Source organism: Colossoma macropomum, unplaced genomic scaffold (genome assembly GCF_904425465.1).
Source record: "Colossoma macropomum unplaced genomic scaffold, Colossoma_macropomum, whole genome shotgun sequence".
Taxonomy (NCBI): Eukaryota; Metazoa; Chordata; class Actinopteri; order Characiformes; family Serrasalmidae; genus Colossoma; species Colossoma macropomum.
Genome location: NW_023494784.1, coordinates 24,405,463 through 24,420,577, shown reverse-complemented (window position 1 = coordinate 24,420,577; position 15,115 = coordinate 24,405,463). Strand labels below are relative to the sequence as shown.

Sequence of the window (15,115 nt, the reverse complement as noted above, 5' to 3'; positions counted from 1 at the left end):
ACTCTAACCTGAACATCATAAGCAAATAAGAAATTGAACTAACCTAACATTGCTTTGAGCCTTGTTAACTGCTGTTGATTTGTCAGTATTGAGCTGTTTGGGTGGTTAATTTCCATATCACTGTCTGAACCAAGGATAGCAATTAAAATTGATTATTAAGAACAGTTCCCCTAATGAAAATCTGACACACATAAAGCGTTAATTATTGTAGTTAATTGGTACATGCTATAATTCAGTATAGGGGAATAATTTTGGCTTAAGGGCCCTAAAAGAGGATTTTATTACTAATGTACAGTAATAGAAAAGAAATATAAGATAAATGATGCAAGTAGGTTGCAGGAGCGCATTGCTTGGTAGCCCTAGGAAGTTTGCTGTGCTTAGAGCTTTGGTTGCTGTGTACATCAGAATTTTCCCAGTAAACATGCTGCTTAGATTATAAGCCTTACAGCGTGTCTGATTGATCCCACAGGACAACAGCTTTGAGCAGTTCATCATCAACTACTGCAATGAGAAGCTTCAGCAGATCTTCATTGAGCTCACGCTGCGTGAGGAGCAGGAGGAGTATGTGCGTGAGGTGAGACACTATTTTTGGTGCCTTTCATCTTAATAAAGCCTAACAAACGATATCTGATAGAAATGCATTGACATGGAAATTGTGGGCTGATGCCAGTATCCAATATTTTTCATTTGCATATCGCTCACCGCTGTTACAGCCACATTTATAAAATGTAGTCCGGACTCTCTCTTTGTCTCTCGCTCTCGCTCTGTGTGTGTGTGTGTGTGTGTGTGTGTGTGTGTGTGTGTGTGTGTATGTGTGTGTGTATGTGTGTATATGCGATGCGATTATAAAACGATTATCGATGCATCTCTTTTGTCTATATAGCATTTATATTTTCTCACTCTGTGAGCTCACGTTTCGAGTTCAAGTTTCAAGTTTATTTGTCACTTGCACATGTCAGGACATTTATGCTTTGAAATGCTTGTGGTGAGGATCAGCTAATCACTCTACAGAAAGTAAATAAGTAAAAATAAAAATACAAGAAAAACCAACTGAAATATATTAAATATACACAAAATATACACAGAATATAGAGACAATATACATTTTAAAGTGACTAAGTATCTCTGTGTTATTGTTATTTAAGTGACTTGGTAGTTTTAAAGCAAAGTATTTGTAATGATCCATAATGAATTTACTTCCAATATCGTTTATTAATAAATCAAATGGAAGTGATGTGGCAAGTGAACTAGAAGGCTCTCATTCACTGCCTTTGGAGCACATGAGATGCTGCTGCCACTCATCTGCGGTAAAATGCGCAGTTACGGTGAAATAAGATCCAGTGTCAGTGGATCTCCACGCAGCACATGTTCCAGCTATTCTACCCGTTTTCTTTAGTGACTTTATAACTTCGGTTTTGGTCTCGTTGTAGAGACGATGGGGGGGTCGCTGTGTCAGTAAAGTATCTTTGAGACGGGTCGTGTGCAACATAGCGTGAAAGCCCTGTTTCGCAACGACTGAGAACCCGGCGTGCAGACTGCAGGTCACACAGCAGCGATGCGTTATTCGCATTTATAAGCAGTGCAGTTGGTTTCCTGGTACGTTAAATCTGCAACGAGAGACTGTCAAACAGTAAAAAGTGGCGAAGCTGAAGTCGCTTCTCTTTCGAATTCTCCCGTTCCACCTTAAATGGTGCCGCATTTACATTCGGCGCCTCCGTTAGAATTTAAGGTGGAACGGGGAAATTCGAACAAGAAGCTGGAGAATAAGAAGCAACTTCAGCCTCGTAAAACAGTCGAACGTTGAGACATTTAACTGATCAACTTCTGAGGAAAAGTTTTCTGGCGGAGATGGGAGGAAAGCGGCTACAGCTGAAGCTTAAAGCAGAGCGAAGTAAATCTGCGTTTTCGTTTATATTGTTTAGCCTATACTAGGACATTATCACACACTGACACATACTGGACATTAAATGTTGCGGCTCCCAAGGTGGTTTGATTTTTGTTGAAAGGACAAAATGGCTCTTCTTATCATTTGGCTTGTGACTCCTGACCTAACCTGGCTTTTAACGCAGAGGGAGCCGGTCGGATTTCTCGCTCATCCATGTGTGTTTTTGTTATGTGCCACCACAGACTGTCCGGGCGCTGCACTTCCGCACTTCCAGGATCCGCCTTTTGCGTTCCGTCAACATTACGTTATAAATTAAATATTTAGAAAATCGATTTTTGACGTTTGTGAATCGATTCAGAATCGTTCACGTCCACATCGCGATGCATCTAAGAATTGATTTTTTCCTGCACCCCTAACACATATATATATATATATATATATATATATATATATACACACACACACACGTGGTTCCTAAATGCTTCCACTTTTCAATAATACCACTCACAGTCGATTGTGGAATATCTAGGAGGGAAGAGATTTCGCAAACTGACTTGTTACAATGGTGGCGTCCTGTTACAGCACCATGCTTGAATTCAGTGAGCTCTTTAGAATGACCCATTCTTTCACAAATGTTTGTAAACCCCTGAATTCAATGAATAAAAGGTGTGGCCACTTCAGTGTCCAATTTCTGAGGTCTCCACTTGCTATATAGGTGCACTTTGTAGTTCTACAATTGCAGACTGTAGTCCATCTGTTTCTCTGCTTAATTTCTTAGTGTTCTTCAGTGGTCAGGACCCTCACAGGACCACCACAGAGCAGGTATTATTTGGGTGGTAGGTCCTTCTCAGCACTCCAGTGACACTGACCTGGTGGTGGTGAGTTAGTGTTTTTTGCGATTGTGCAAGTGGATCAGACACAGCAGTGCTGCTGGAGTTTTTAAACACCTCAGCTGGCCTGAGAATAGATATCCAGCTAATAGCATCCTGTGGGCAGCATCCTGTGACCATTGATGCAGGACAAGAGCATGACTAAACTGCATAAACTGTACAGCAACATATGAGCTATTGTCTCTGATTCTGATCTACAAGGTCGACCAACAGGGTAGGCGTGTCTAATAGAGTGGACAATAAGTAGACAGTGTTTAAAACCTCCAGCAGCACTGCTGTGTTTGATCCATTTGTACCAGTGCAACACACACTAACATGTCACTGCCATCTCAGTGTCACTGCAGTGCTGAACGATCCACCACCCAAATAATACCTGCTCTGTGGTAGGTCTGTGGGGGTCCTGATCATTGAAGGGCAGTGAAAGGGGGCTAACAAAATATGTAATAGAACAGATGAAATACACTCTGTATTTTTAAAACTGCAAACTGTACCTATATGTTAAGTGAACCTGATAAACTGAATAATGAGTGTAGGTACAGTCTGTGTTTCTGTGTGGAAGATTGTCACTATGTGCCATTATGTCACTGAAAAGTAACAGTGAAAATTATACACAACATGGGCGAATATGGACGAAAACTGTCCCCAAACTTTTGATGAGCACTGGAAAGTTCATCTTATTTGCCATAATTGTTTACACATTCGACCACTTTTACTATACTGGCAACTAAACTTATGTGAGAGAACATATGTGAGCTTGCTTGTATGATGCAACTATAAACCACTTTCACTAAGTAGCTTTACTCTATGCCAGGAGTTTATTAACTGAAGATGAAGTTAATCTGAAAATCGTTTCATCCTCCTATCTGCTTTTCGCTCTGTCCCCCTGCTCTCTCCTGCTCTGCGAGTCTGGGGACGGAAGTGATCCCTCACTGCAGTAAGGGTAAACATGCTTGTCCCTTAGGGCTCACGGCTCTGTTTGCTTTCAGAGCTCTGAGTATGTGCCCTAACGCAGCCGTGACCTCCACGCTGTGATATTCCACTCTCTGGCCCGGCTCCAGCCCAGTGCATGGGAAAATACCACTGTTCTGGAGACTGGGGAAGAACACAGGGATCTGGGGAGCAGTCTACCCAATCCATAGTGTAGATTCCTCTTCCACCACATGGCCTCCCACTCACACTCATCCCCTCCTCCAAAAGCTGTTCACATAGCCCAGTTAGCCTAGAGCAATTTTCCAGCTCATTACGTTTACCATGGACCCATGTTGTGGGTTGTACTTGTTACTGAAGCCTGGCAGATGATACCCTTGTTTGGTTCAATTGACCAAAACATCATCTCATCTATTTCTTGGCCCGCAGCTCTTGGCATCTTTGTAGATACCTGGTGTGCCCGTTTAGCTGGCCAAGTATAAAAAGCTCATCTGGATTATTCCTTTAAACCTCTCAAGTTTGTGTGTGAACTCTGTAAGATTAGACTAGAGTATTTGAACACAGCAAAGTGCAGAGAAAAACAAAAATCTTGACCCTGATTCTGTTTTCTTGTAGGGCATTGAATGGACCAACATTGAGTATTTCAACAATGCCATTATCTGCGATCTTATTGAAAATGTAAGTGATGTCATTTTAATCATGTTGTATAAATGCTTAGTGCTAGTCACTTCATTTCATTATGCAAAGTCAGCTGTGTTTTAATAGTATTACAATCTATTTTCCTTCAGAACCAGAACGGTATCTTGGCCATGCTTGATGAGGAGTGTCTGCGGCCAGGCACGGTAACAGACGAGACCTTCCTGGACAAGCTGAACACAGTCTGTGCTGAACACCAGCACTTTGAGAGCCGGTTGAGCAAAAACTCAAAGTTCCTCACTGACCACAGCCTGCCTCACAACTGCTTCCGCATCCAGCACTATGCTGGCAAGGTTGGACCATCTGTATACCATACATGCACAAAAAATGCAACAGCTGTCACATAATGCAAACAGTGCTTTAGTTTCTAAATCAAAAGCTCATGCTGTGCTGCCCAGCTTGGGAAATAATTTGAGTCATACGATTAATAGCTTACTGCCTCCTTGGAAAACAGTTGCACAACTGTAATTTTATAAAGTGCAGCATCAGAGATGCATTGTGTGCCTCCCCATTACAGTAATGAAAACAATTACAATAACACAACAGATTTATTTATAGAAGGCAGCTTAGAATCCCCATGAATCAGCTTTAGGAACTCTTTAATCTCTCTAGGGAACTGGAAACACTGGACGTAAATCAGTCCAACCAAAACCACAAATGTGTTCATGGATGAAAACCAAAGCCTGAGAAATTCTCTGTAATTTGCTCCCCATATAGGTGCTGTATCGGGTAGAGGGTTTCGTAGACAAAAACAATGACCTGCTGTACAGAGACCTGTCCCAGGCTATGTACAAGGCCAACCACAGCCTCATGAAACTGCTTTTCCCAGAGGGTAACCCTGCCAAGGTCAACCTGAAGAGGCCCCCTACAGCTGGCTTTCAGTTCAGAGCCTCAGTAGGCACGCTCATGAAAAACCTACTGACCAAGAACCCCAACTACATAAGGTGAGGATGCTAACAGTCTAGCCTTTAACACGAAAGGGGCTTGAACTAAAAAGACTTGAGGTGTAGATACATTGAAATAATATTGCAGTGTTTTTTATCTTAATCTCTATCTGCTGCCTCTGGAGCATACATTCAACTCAGTGATTTCAGTTTGTTTTCCTGTGCTTAGAAAAAGAAATAAAAACCCTGTTCACATACACTTGTAATAGACACCTGTGGGTGCTAAAGCTTTTTCTGTTCTTTTACTATATATAGGTAAACGTACCATTGTCTGTTGTAATCAAACATATGCTACAGATGCAGCAGATACAGATGCAGATTTCTGTAATAAGCAAAGTCAATCAGTAATCTTGTTTGTTCTTATGTCTGTGCATCTCTGTTCCCAGATGCATCAAGCCCAATGACAAGAAGGCAGCCCAAGTCTTCACAGATTCATTGGTATGCCACCAGGTGCGCTACCTGGGTCTGATGGAGAATGTGCGTGTGAGGCGAGCGGGTTACGCCTTCCGGCAGCCATACGAACCTTGCCTGGAGCGTTACAAGATGCTCTGCAAGCAGACCTGGCCCCACTGGAAGGGTCCTGCGAGGTGAGACCGCAAACTGTAAATGCGGTTTTTACGTTTTCTATGTTGTGGCCAAAGCACACTGCCACTCCGAGTGCATCTTACCTGACTTCAACACATAATCCCTCACAACGCTGTCAGGTGTTTAACCTCAGTTTATGAGTTCAACATTTTTTTTCTTTATTATTTTCCTGCTCGAATGACCTAAACTTGCCATGTCTTGTTTGGGGAAAATTCCCACAGTATCCTGCAGGTAGACAGTTATGTCAACATGTCTGGTTTGGTTATTCTGCTTATCTAGGGCAACTATTTGACAGGCCCTATCCACAGGCTAGGCTCTTTAGAATACAGCTGTATCCGATAACAAACATGTTGGGACAAAATTCACCCACATGCACTATGTCATCCCTAGATAGTGATTCATACTTCATAGACAAATAACTTTCTGAATCATATCAAAGTTTAAGCAGTTCTGTTATCTGTAAAGAGTGTGCTGTCACCATTGTGCTCAAGACTGAGACAGACACTGATTGATATCTTTTACAATACTATGTTTTTTGTCTGCCAAATCATACTACATTCTCCTTGGTTGGTTTATTGCTTTGTCTGTTGCTGATATTGTAATCACGTTGGAGTCAGTGTAATTCGATATTCTTTAATCCAGTGGTTTTTAACCGGTGAGCTATGGTAATACTGCTAGGAGGCTGTCGGCGGTCTATTTTTTTTATTTGGCAGTTTGTTTATATATTTATGTATGTATTTATTACCACAAAACTTCATTACAATATCTGGATAGCTAATTTTAAAATGTCCAGTATTATTGTTGTGATAATTATTTGCAAAAAAAAAAAAAACATCAAAAATGCCTAAATATTTAAGTGAAGCTCAGTGATTGGTCTGGCAAAATGACATCCTGATGTAACCAACACAGGTTTTTGCAATGAGTGAAAAATCTTGAAAAGTTGGGAACCCTTGCTCTAATCAGTTAGTAAGTTGTTCAGTAGCATTAAGTAATGATTGTGTGACCTTGTGTGGTGCTAAGAGCATGCCGGTTTGTGCAAATACAGGGAAGGTGTGGAGGTTCTCCTGAAGGACTTAGAGGTTCCAGAAGACGAGTTCTCCTACGGACGCTCCAAAATCTTCATCAGAAATCCCAGAACGGTGAGTAGCGTTACGCTCTTTATAAAATGTTGAACAGACATAAAGACATGTGGCTTCACAGAAATGAAATACTTGGACATGGCTGTGAAGTTTAAAGCTAAAACACATCTATAAATAAGCTTTATAAGTATGATCTGGCACATGTACATTTCCAGAATCGGCAGACAGCATGGATTTGGAAGACTTGATAAGACAACACGTGAAAGGCTAATATAAGAATTCTTATAATATAAGAAACATTTAGTTTCAAAAAGGTTTCCAAGCAGTAAGTTGCACTCCTCTGAGCTGCTCTAATATAATTATCAACCCCCTCCAAAAAAAAAAAGCACAGAAAAAACAGGCAGTCAAACACATGGTTTCACTTATACATTCCTCTGTTTGTCAGTTTGCATGGGAAAACAGATTGTAGCCGAGGAGCTCTAAAGGAGTGAAGGAGAAGTTCCCTCTTACATGGATTTCTCTCTCCTGAAGCTTTAAGATCATGGATGGCTAAAAAAGCCCTGGGTGTTTCATCTTATCCATGTACATTCCACCTCTGTAATCTCGATCTCCAGCTGTCCAATCAAAGCTCTATCAGCGTGGGATCTTATTCAGGCTCCCTTGGCTCTCAGTGGAGTCCCAGTCCTGGCCCCTAGCTTGGGCTCTGTCTGAGAAAACAGTTTTATTTAGCTATCTGCTAGACGTGGTTGCTAGGGGTAGGGTAGACTTGGCAGCTATTGTCAATATTGGTCCAATCATAGAAGACGCTGGTTGCAGTCTGGCTAGATTTATGATGTTTGTTGTTAGTCTTGGCAGTTGTCACCAATAATATCCTTCAGTGAATATGATATAAAAAGGATGTAACTATGAGGTCACAGATACATTTCCAGTCTATTCTAGATCCTATTATTCTTTAATAGTGATGAATCATGTTTCTCATGGTATGTTTTTTGTTGTACCATTAATAAATCATTTAGCTTCAGGTTATACCTCTAAATAGTCTTACTCATACTCTTCTTTAGTAAGACCTTGATGATCTCTTATTTTATTTTATTGTTTCTCTGTTGTCATTTGTTGTTCATACTATGGTTCTGGTTCCTCTCAGCTATTTTTCCTGGAGGAGAAGAGAAGACAGTGTCTGGAGGACTTGGCCACGCTCATCCAGAAGATCTACCGTGGCTGGAAGTGCCGCACACATTTCCTCTTGTTGAAGAAGAGCCAGGTGGTGGTGGCTGCCTGGTTCCGCAGATATGCTGTAAGTTTAGCCTCTTTCTATGTGAAAATCTCCTTCTGTTATACTCTTTTGTCTGAATTATTGGTAAATATGTTGTTTCATAAACAGCATTTTAAATTTCAGTTTTTTCTACAGTACTGTGCAGAAGTCAGAGACCTTAATTTATTTAATTTCCAGTCAAAGCACCTAATTAGCATGTGTTATTAATTTTTCAGTTGATATTTCTGAGGAAATATCATATTATTCCCTCAGGGATATTTTAATCTGCTTGCATAAGGAAGGAGAAAGTCAATGGAATATAAGTGATAAAATGACAGTTTCCAAAACTGGAGTTTAAAATATGATTAGATAATATAGAGAAAATGGGACTCCTTACAACTGTGCAAGACCTAGTAGACCATCAAAACTGTCTCCATCAGATAAACAGTACGTAAAGTTTTCAGGGAAGTGAGAAAATTAAGCTCCACTCTTGCTTCAGAGCTGAAAAAATCCACTGATGTTTCTGTCCATCCTTCCACTGTGAGAAGACAGCTCAACACTGAGTCTGAAAGCTGTCAAAAATCAGCTACTGAGAAAAGGAAATGGACAAAAAGAGCAAAAATGGGCAAAAAAAAGTTTGCAAATCAAACAAAGGAAGGAGCTGATGTTCTCTATATCACTGAACGTGTTTGGGATTACTTGAATTGCGAGAAGCAGAAAATATAACCAGCTTCTAAGATTGTCCAACTCAAGATGTGTAAAAAAAAGACCTTGCAGATTTCTTTGAAAAACTGAAAGCTAGTCTCCTTAAAAAATGGAAGCTGTAATAAAAGCAAATGGTGGACATATGAATAACTTATACTTAATGGCAGACTGGAAATGATGGGTGGTCTCCAACGTTTGCACAATGCTGTACATATAATACTTTCTGAGATCTGGTTGGTAACCAGCTCTTCAAATGCACTGATAGGCCTTTTAGCTCTGTTCTTTTTTTTTGTTTGTTTTTGATTGCAGCAACAACGGAAGTACCAGAAGATCAAGAGCTCCTCCATCGTGGTTCAGTCATTCATCAGAGGATGGAAGGTAGGTCTAAAGCTGGTAAAGAACCCTTGATGCTTCTCCTCTGTCATTTGTGGGCACTGTAAAGCTGAAACTGCGCTCTGGTTGCTCTTTGATCTCTTTGGTCATTTATGGGCACTGTGGCTCTTAGGATTGTGCCATAGCTCCTGTTGTCTTATTCTTCTGTTCTGTTCTTCCTTCAGGCCCGTAAAATCCTGCGTGAACTGAAATACCAAAAGAGATGCAAAGAGGCCGTGACCACTATTGCAGCCTACTGGCATGGAACACAGGTACTGGTTCTTCTGCCCTCCCATTTGCAATATAATCAATCACAAAAGGAAACAAACAGCCAGTTGCCATTTCAGGTTGGAGTGTAACTTTTCAGGTCAAGATGTCCAGACTCCTCTGGCTTTTGCCAAGGCTCCACACAGTTGGTTTAGAGAACAGCGCCACTGCTTTTGCTCATTGTTCACTCTCTATTGCTTGTCTCAGGGCTGCTGTTGTCACTGTTACTTTCACTCTGTCCTTTCTGTACTGTCTTATCCTTTGTCTGCCACTGCCTGATCTTCTCGGCTAACCTCTGCAGGCTCGCTGGGAACTGCGGCGTCTAAAGGAGGCGGCTCGGAATAAACATGCTGTGTCTGTCATTTGGGCAGCGTGGCAGGGAACTAAGGTATTTAACCAGCCTGCCACCATGTTTTCCCCCAGATAGTCAGACCCTCTGTCTCCCCAGCACTCAACCAGTGAAAAACTGTGTTGTCCAGTCATCCACTAACTTCCTGTAGCTGGATGCAACTAATTTTGTATTGCTTGTTTATAGGTAGCATTTGGGTTTGGATCCTGGAAACATACTAACATTTTTATTTTTATTTTTTTTATACTATATATATATATATATATATATGTGAAATTTCACAGTACCATGACATCATGATGCGAACTGAATGCAAAGTGCTTACTATATGACAGTGAATCATTATGTATTAAGAATTGAGAATCTCTTTATGCCCTTTTTTTTCTTTGCTCCTGAGCAGCGTCCTCTAACAGAATTCTAAACACACAGCTGGTGCCTGCATTCATGTCGTAGACAAAACAGAATAAGTCCAAGAACCTCACAGATGAACAAGGGCATCATTGTTAGTTTCAGCAACGTTATCTCTGGCATTACTGTTTCCAGATAAGCATCAGAAAAGTTTTATGGTCGATTTGTCTTGCAGTATCATGCAAGGATGATCATGTATTGTCATTATGATTAGAGAAGCTGAAGCTTAGCTTTACAGTTCAGTGATAATTGAATTCAGTTACATTCAAAGCTTCTTGTTGTCATTTATTATTTCTATATATGTTCAGAGACCACGCTTCATTTATTTAATTTCTAGTTAAAACAGCTGTTATTCATTTTTCAGCATCTGAAAAAAAGTTTTTTTAAAGAAATATGCAGGGATATTTTTCCATACTTCCAAAAGTTCAGTTTTAGAAGTTGGTTGCATTTTCTCCTTCTTACGATCCAAGTAACCCCAGTCACATTCAGTGATGTTGAGGTCTGGAGAACACCAATTTGCAGATTCTTTGTTTGATTTTTCCTTTTCTTTGTAACTTTTTATAAGTTTAGCTGTTAAGTTTCCAAAACTGTGGATTATCATATTCTGATCTCTGAAATATCCTCTGAAAAATGAGCAACTTGTATGTAATGGCTGTTTTGACTGGAAATTAAATAAATGAAAGGTGGTCCACATTTACCCCATACTGTATTCAGGATGTATCATAAATAGAGAAGCAGCTCAAAGAGTTTGTACAGCAAATTGCATGACATGGCACTTTGCATGACAAGTCTTTTGGTCCGTCTCCTTAAATCTTCTCCCTCTTATCAATCAGACTTGTCTGACCTGTGTCTCTAACTTGTATTCTTAATGCTTCTTCACTTCTCCTCTGAAATGTATTAAATATCATCTAACCAAGGCTCGGAGAGAACTGCGACGCTTAAAGCATGTGGCACGGAGTAAACACGCCGTGTCCATCATATGGGCTGGCTGGCAAGGAACCAAGGTATTCACAGCATGGGTGGCCCGCCTTCATGACTTTCTTTTAACCTTTATCCAGTCTCACACCTTGGCATACATCAGAGATTGTGAGGACCATCACCCTCACACTGCCCTGGAACCCATCCCATCTGCCATACAAGCTGAGATACAACATGGGACCATAGCTAAAACCTCATAGCATGAGCATGACCTGCACGTACATTTTAGCTCAGATGAAGTTATATGAGTGAGTAGCTCACAGTGGTGGGTTTGTGAGGATGGTGGGGGTGGGTCAGGATCCAGTCTCTTAAGCCTCTTTGCTCTGACCGCCGATGGATTAAAGCTCATCCAGACGGGCTCCCAGGCAGCAGGCCGATTCCCACACGGCAGGCTGGCACTACTGCAAGCACCTCTCCCTGGCCAAAGTGGCCTATTTTACAAGCCAGTGCACTGGGTCAAGGCCAAAGCATCAGGTGTTTGAGAATCAAGATCATTTTAGTGTATTCCAAGTGTCATTTCACTCCACTCCATATCATTCACAACCTCTGTCTGCATGATCTGCTTGCGTCTTGTTTTTTTAAGTGGCCTTGTTTTGTTCTGCTGAGTGCCTTGTTGATTTGAGGTGGTTTGTGTTGCTGAGTTTGTGTGTGTATTTCTATTATAGGCACCTCCTCGGTCTACTGAGGAGAAATTGCGTGCTTTGAAAGATTTTAGCATTGTGTGCTTTAGTGTTGCATGATATGGACAAAATACCATACTGCGAATATATTGCTAATATTGCAATTGTTATGTCATGCAGTACATAAACATAGGTGAAGTCATGATAAGACATTGATATGACATTAAAAGAAAAGTATTACACCGATCAGGCATAACATGACCTCCTCCTTGTTTCTATGCTCATTGTCCATTTTATCAGCTTCACTTTCTATATAGGTGCACTTTGTAGTTCTACAATTACAGACTGTAGTCCATCTGTTTCTCTGCATATTTTGTTAGCCCCCTTTTACCCTGTTCTTCAGTGGTCAGGACCCCCATGGACCCTCACAGAGCAGGTACTATTTGGGTGGTGGATCATTCTCAGCACTGCAGTAACACTGATGTGGTGGTGGTGGTGTGCTAGTGTGTGTTGCGCTGGTCTGTGTGGATCAGACACAGCAGTGCTGCTGGAGTTTTTAAACACCTCAGTGTCACTGCTGGACTGAGAATAGTCCACCAACCAAAAATATCCAGCCAACAGCATCCTGTGGGCAGCGTCCTATGACCACTGATGAAGGACTAGAGGATGACCAACACAAACTGTGCAGCAGCAGATGAGCTATCGTCTCTGATTTTACATCTACAAGGTGGACTGACAAGGTAGGAGTGTCTAATAGAGTGGACAGTGAGTGGACACAGTGTTCAAAAACTCCAGCAGCACTGCTGTGCCTGATCCACTCGTACCAGCACAACACACACTAACACACCACCACCACGTCAGTGTTACTGCAGTGCTGAGAATGAGCCACCACCCAAATAGTACCTGCTCTGTGAGGGTCCATGGAGGTCCTGACCACTGAAGAACAGGGTAAAAGGGGGCTAACAAAATATGCAGAGAAACAGATGGACTACAGTCTGTAGTTGTAGAACTTCAAAGTGCCACCTATATAGTAAGTCGAGCTGATAAAATGGACAATGAGCGTAGAAACAAGGAGGTGGTCATAATGTTATGCCTGATTGGTGTATATAATAATGCAAATAACATAAAATAATTTTTAGAGGGCTTATTTGCATATTGCTGCCTTCTGTGAGCTCAATATTGCAAAGGTCAGTATTATGTTAATATTGTACCAAAGATATATTGTGCAGTCCTTGTGTGCAATGAAGTAAACGCATTCAGAACCAACAGCCGACCAAGGAACATTCTTGTCTGTCACCTTCTGACAGTCCTGGTAATGGGAAATGCAGTCTAGCTTTGTGTGACGTGTGCCCACCTGTTTGCTCTTGCTCTAGGCTGGTTATGAGCCTCCTCTTCGTACAGCTCTACTTTGTTTTCAACAGCTACACTCTTTTCTGCATTCCTTGCCCCTCTCCCTCCTTCTCTCACAGGCACGCAGAGAGCTAAAACGGCTGAAGGAGGAAGCCAGGCGTAAGCACGCCGTCGCCGTCATTTGGGCCTACTGGTTGGGACTCAAGGTACCTGCCATCTAGCACATTGGCCCTGTCCCATCCTGAACGAAAAAACACACACACTAACAGCCAGCCTCAAGGTGTCACTATCAGGTGATGACTCACTAGCCTCAAGTGCAGAGCCATGTTCATGGCCGATTATATTACTCACCAATAAAAGGAAAGGTTAAATTATTATCAATCTGATATTGGAAGTACAGCCGATAATTGTAATCAATCATTTTTAAAGTTCTATTTTTACTTGCACATGCATGTGTAGTCAGTACTGCTGGCCATTCCATTCTTTGTACCTCACTCAAATGGATAGCATAGTGGGCAAGATTCCTAACATTACATTCACCCACCATCGTTTCTTAAAAATGCCTGTTAAATAATGAAAGATTTACTTAAAATAAAATAATGTAATGACGACTGATTCAGCTATATAATGGCTATGTAAAATCAATCAGTGCTTTTCATCTACGGATTACAGTGTGAACTTTAAAATGCAAAAAAGGTGTTATTGTTATTATTATTGTTATTATTATTATTATCCACAACAAGGTGTTAATTATTATTATTAGTCCAGAAATCCTATATCAACACATCCCTAATATACAATACTTTACATAAAGTATATTGTATAGTGTATAATATGCAGTCTGAGCCTTGGGGTTGATGCCCAGCATTTTGAAGCTAAGGCAAAATTTTAGATACGTGCCATGAGAGTGGACGATCAGCCACGCTCTATAAAGCAGAGTCAAATCTGCTTTCATAATCCAGGGCTTTAGATAAGCTACCTCTGGGTAATTGAAAGGCAGATGCTTTTCTCCCTCTTCATTCCCAAAGTCTGTATTTTTTTCTGCTGAAAGTTCAAAAACTATGACCTTTACTGACACCACAGAGGCTGCCTGGATGCCTTCCTGCCTGTCTGTCCATCTGCTTGCTTGTATGTGTCTCTATATAATTGTTCCACCTGGCCTGTGTGTGCATGCTACGCCAACTAACTCACCACATCTTGCTTTTTAGCATTAATTTTACATCTGACTGCTGTTTTGTGTTGTTTGTGTGATGATGTTTTGTTTCAGCAGCACTATCAGTCTTGCAGGTGGAGATGTTGGATGCCTTACTGAGAGAGGATATTACTGTCTTTGTGTTCTTAGTGTTTGTCTTATTAACAGTTTACTCACAGATTGATAATTTGATAAACATAAAACACTTAAAGTTGTCCTTACATTTTCCTCGTTTTTGAAGTGTGAAGTATCATCACCTGTTTTTTTTATTGTAAATGTAGGTCCCTGTTTGTTACTAACTATCTGTCTTCCATTATAATGTTGTGTATATCTGTTATAAAATTAACATTTCAGAATGACTGAGTTTCCTGAAAGGATCATAGCACAAACATATCATTAAATGAATACTCAACTATTTTTCAACCTATTCTGTAGCTTCTGCATGTATAGCATTTGGTTGTTTACCATGAATAACAATTTTGATTCCCTGTACACAAAATCATACTTTAAAAACAGTAGTGAATGAGCAAGTGCTGGAAACACTATACAGGGTTTTAACACTATAATGTTTTCAAGAAACTGTCATGGCTACAGGTGATAGACTGGCTCTTCTTCC

At 40.8% G+C, this 15,115-nt stretch overlaps 1 protein-coding gene across 6 annotated transcripts in view; it reads left to right on the top strand.

The window, feature by feature from the left end:
- The window catches only part of myo1b (myosin IB), a 75,555-nt gene that overhangs the window by 56,495 nt on the left and 3,945 nt on the right, over positions 1–15,115 (top strand). For 2 of the 6 annotated variants that reach the window (XM_036563128.1, XM_036563082.1), the window contains 11 exons: positions 470–574; positions 4,318–4,380; positions 4,491–4,691; positions 5,116–5,342; positions 5,729–5,929; positions 6,973–7,066; positions 8,151–8,300; positions 9,273–9,341; positions 9,521–9,607; positions 9,904–9,990; positions 13,427–13,513. In XM_036563128.1, the coding sequence (XP_036419021.1) occupies positions 470–574; positions 4,318–4,380; positions 4,491–4,691; positions 5,116–5,342; positions 5,729–5,929; positions 6,973–7,066; positions 8,151–8,300; positions 9,273–9,341; positions 9,521–9,607; positions 9,904–9,990; positions 13,427–13,513 (1,371 nt within the window). The remainder of the gene's footprint in view (positions 1–469; positions 575–4,317; positions 4,381–4,490; positions 4,692–5,115; positions 5,343–5,728; positions 5,930–6,972; positions 7,067–8,150; positions 8,301–9,272; positions 9,342–9,520; positions 9,608–9,903; positions 9,991–13,426; positions 13,514–15,115) is intronic. The other 4 variants (XM_036563240.1, XM_036563199.1, XM_036563339.1 and 1 more) reach the window with 2 other exon arrangements.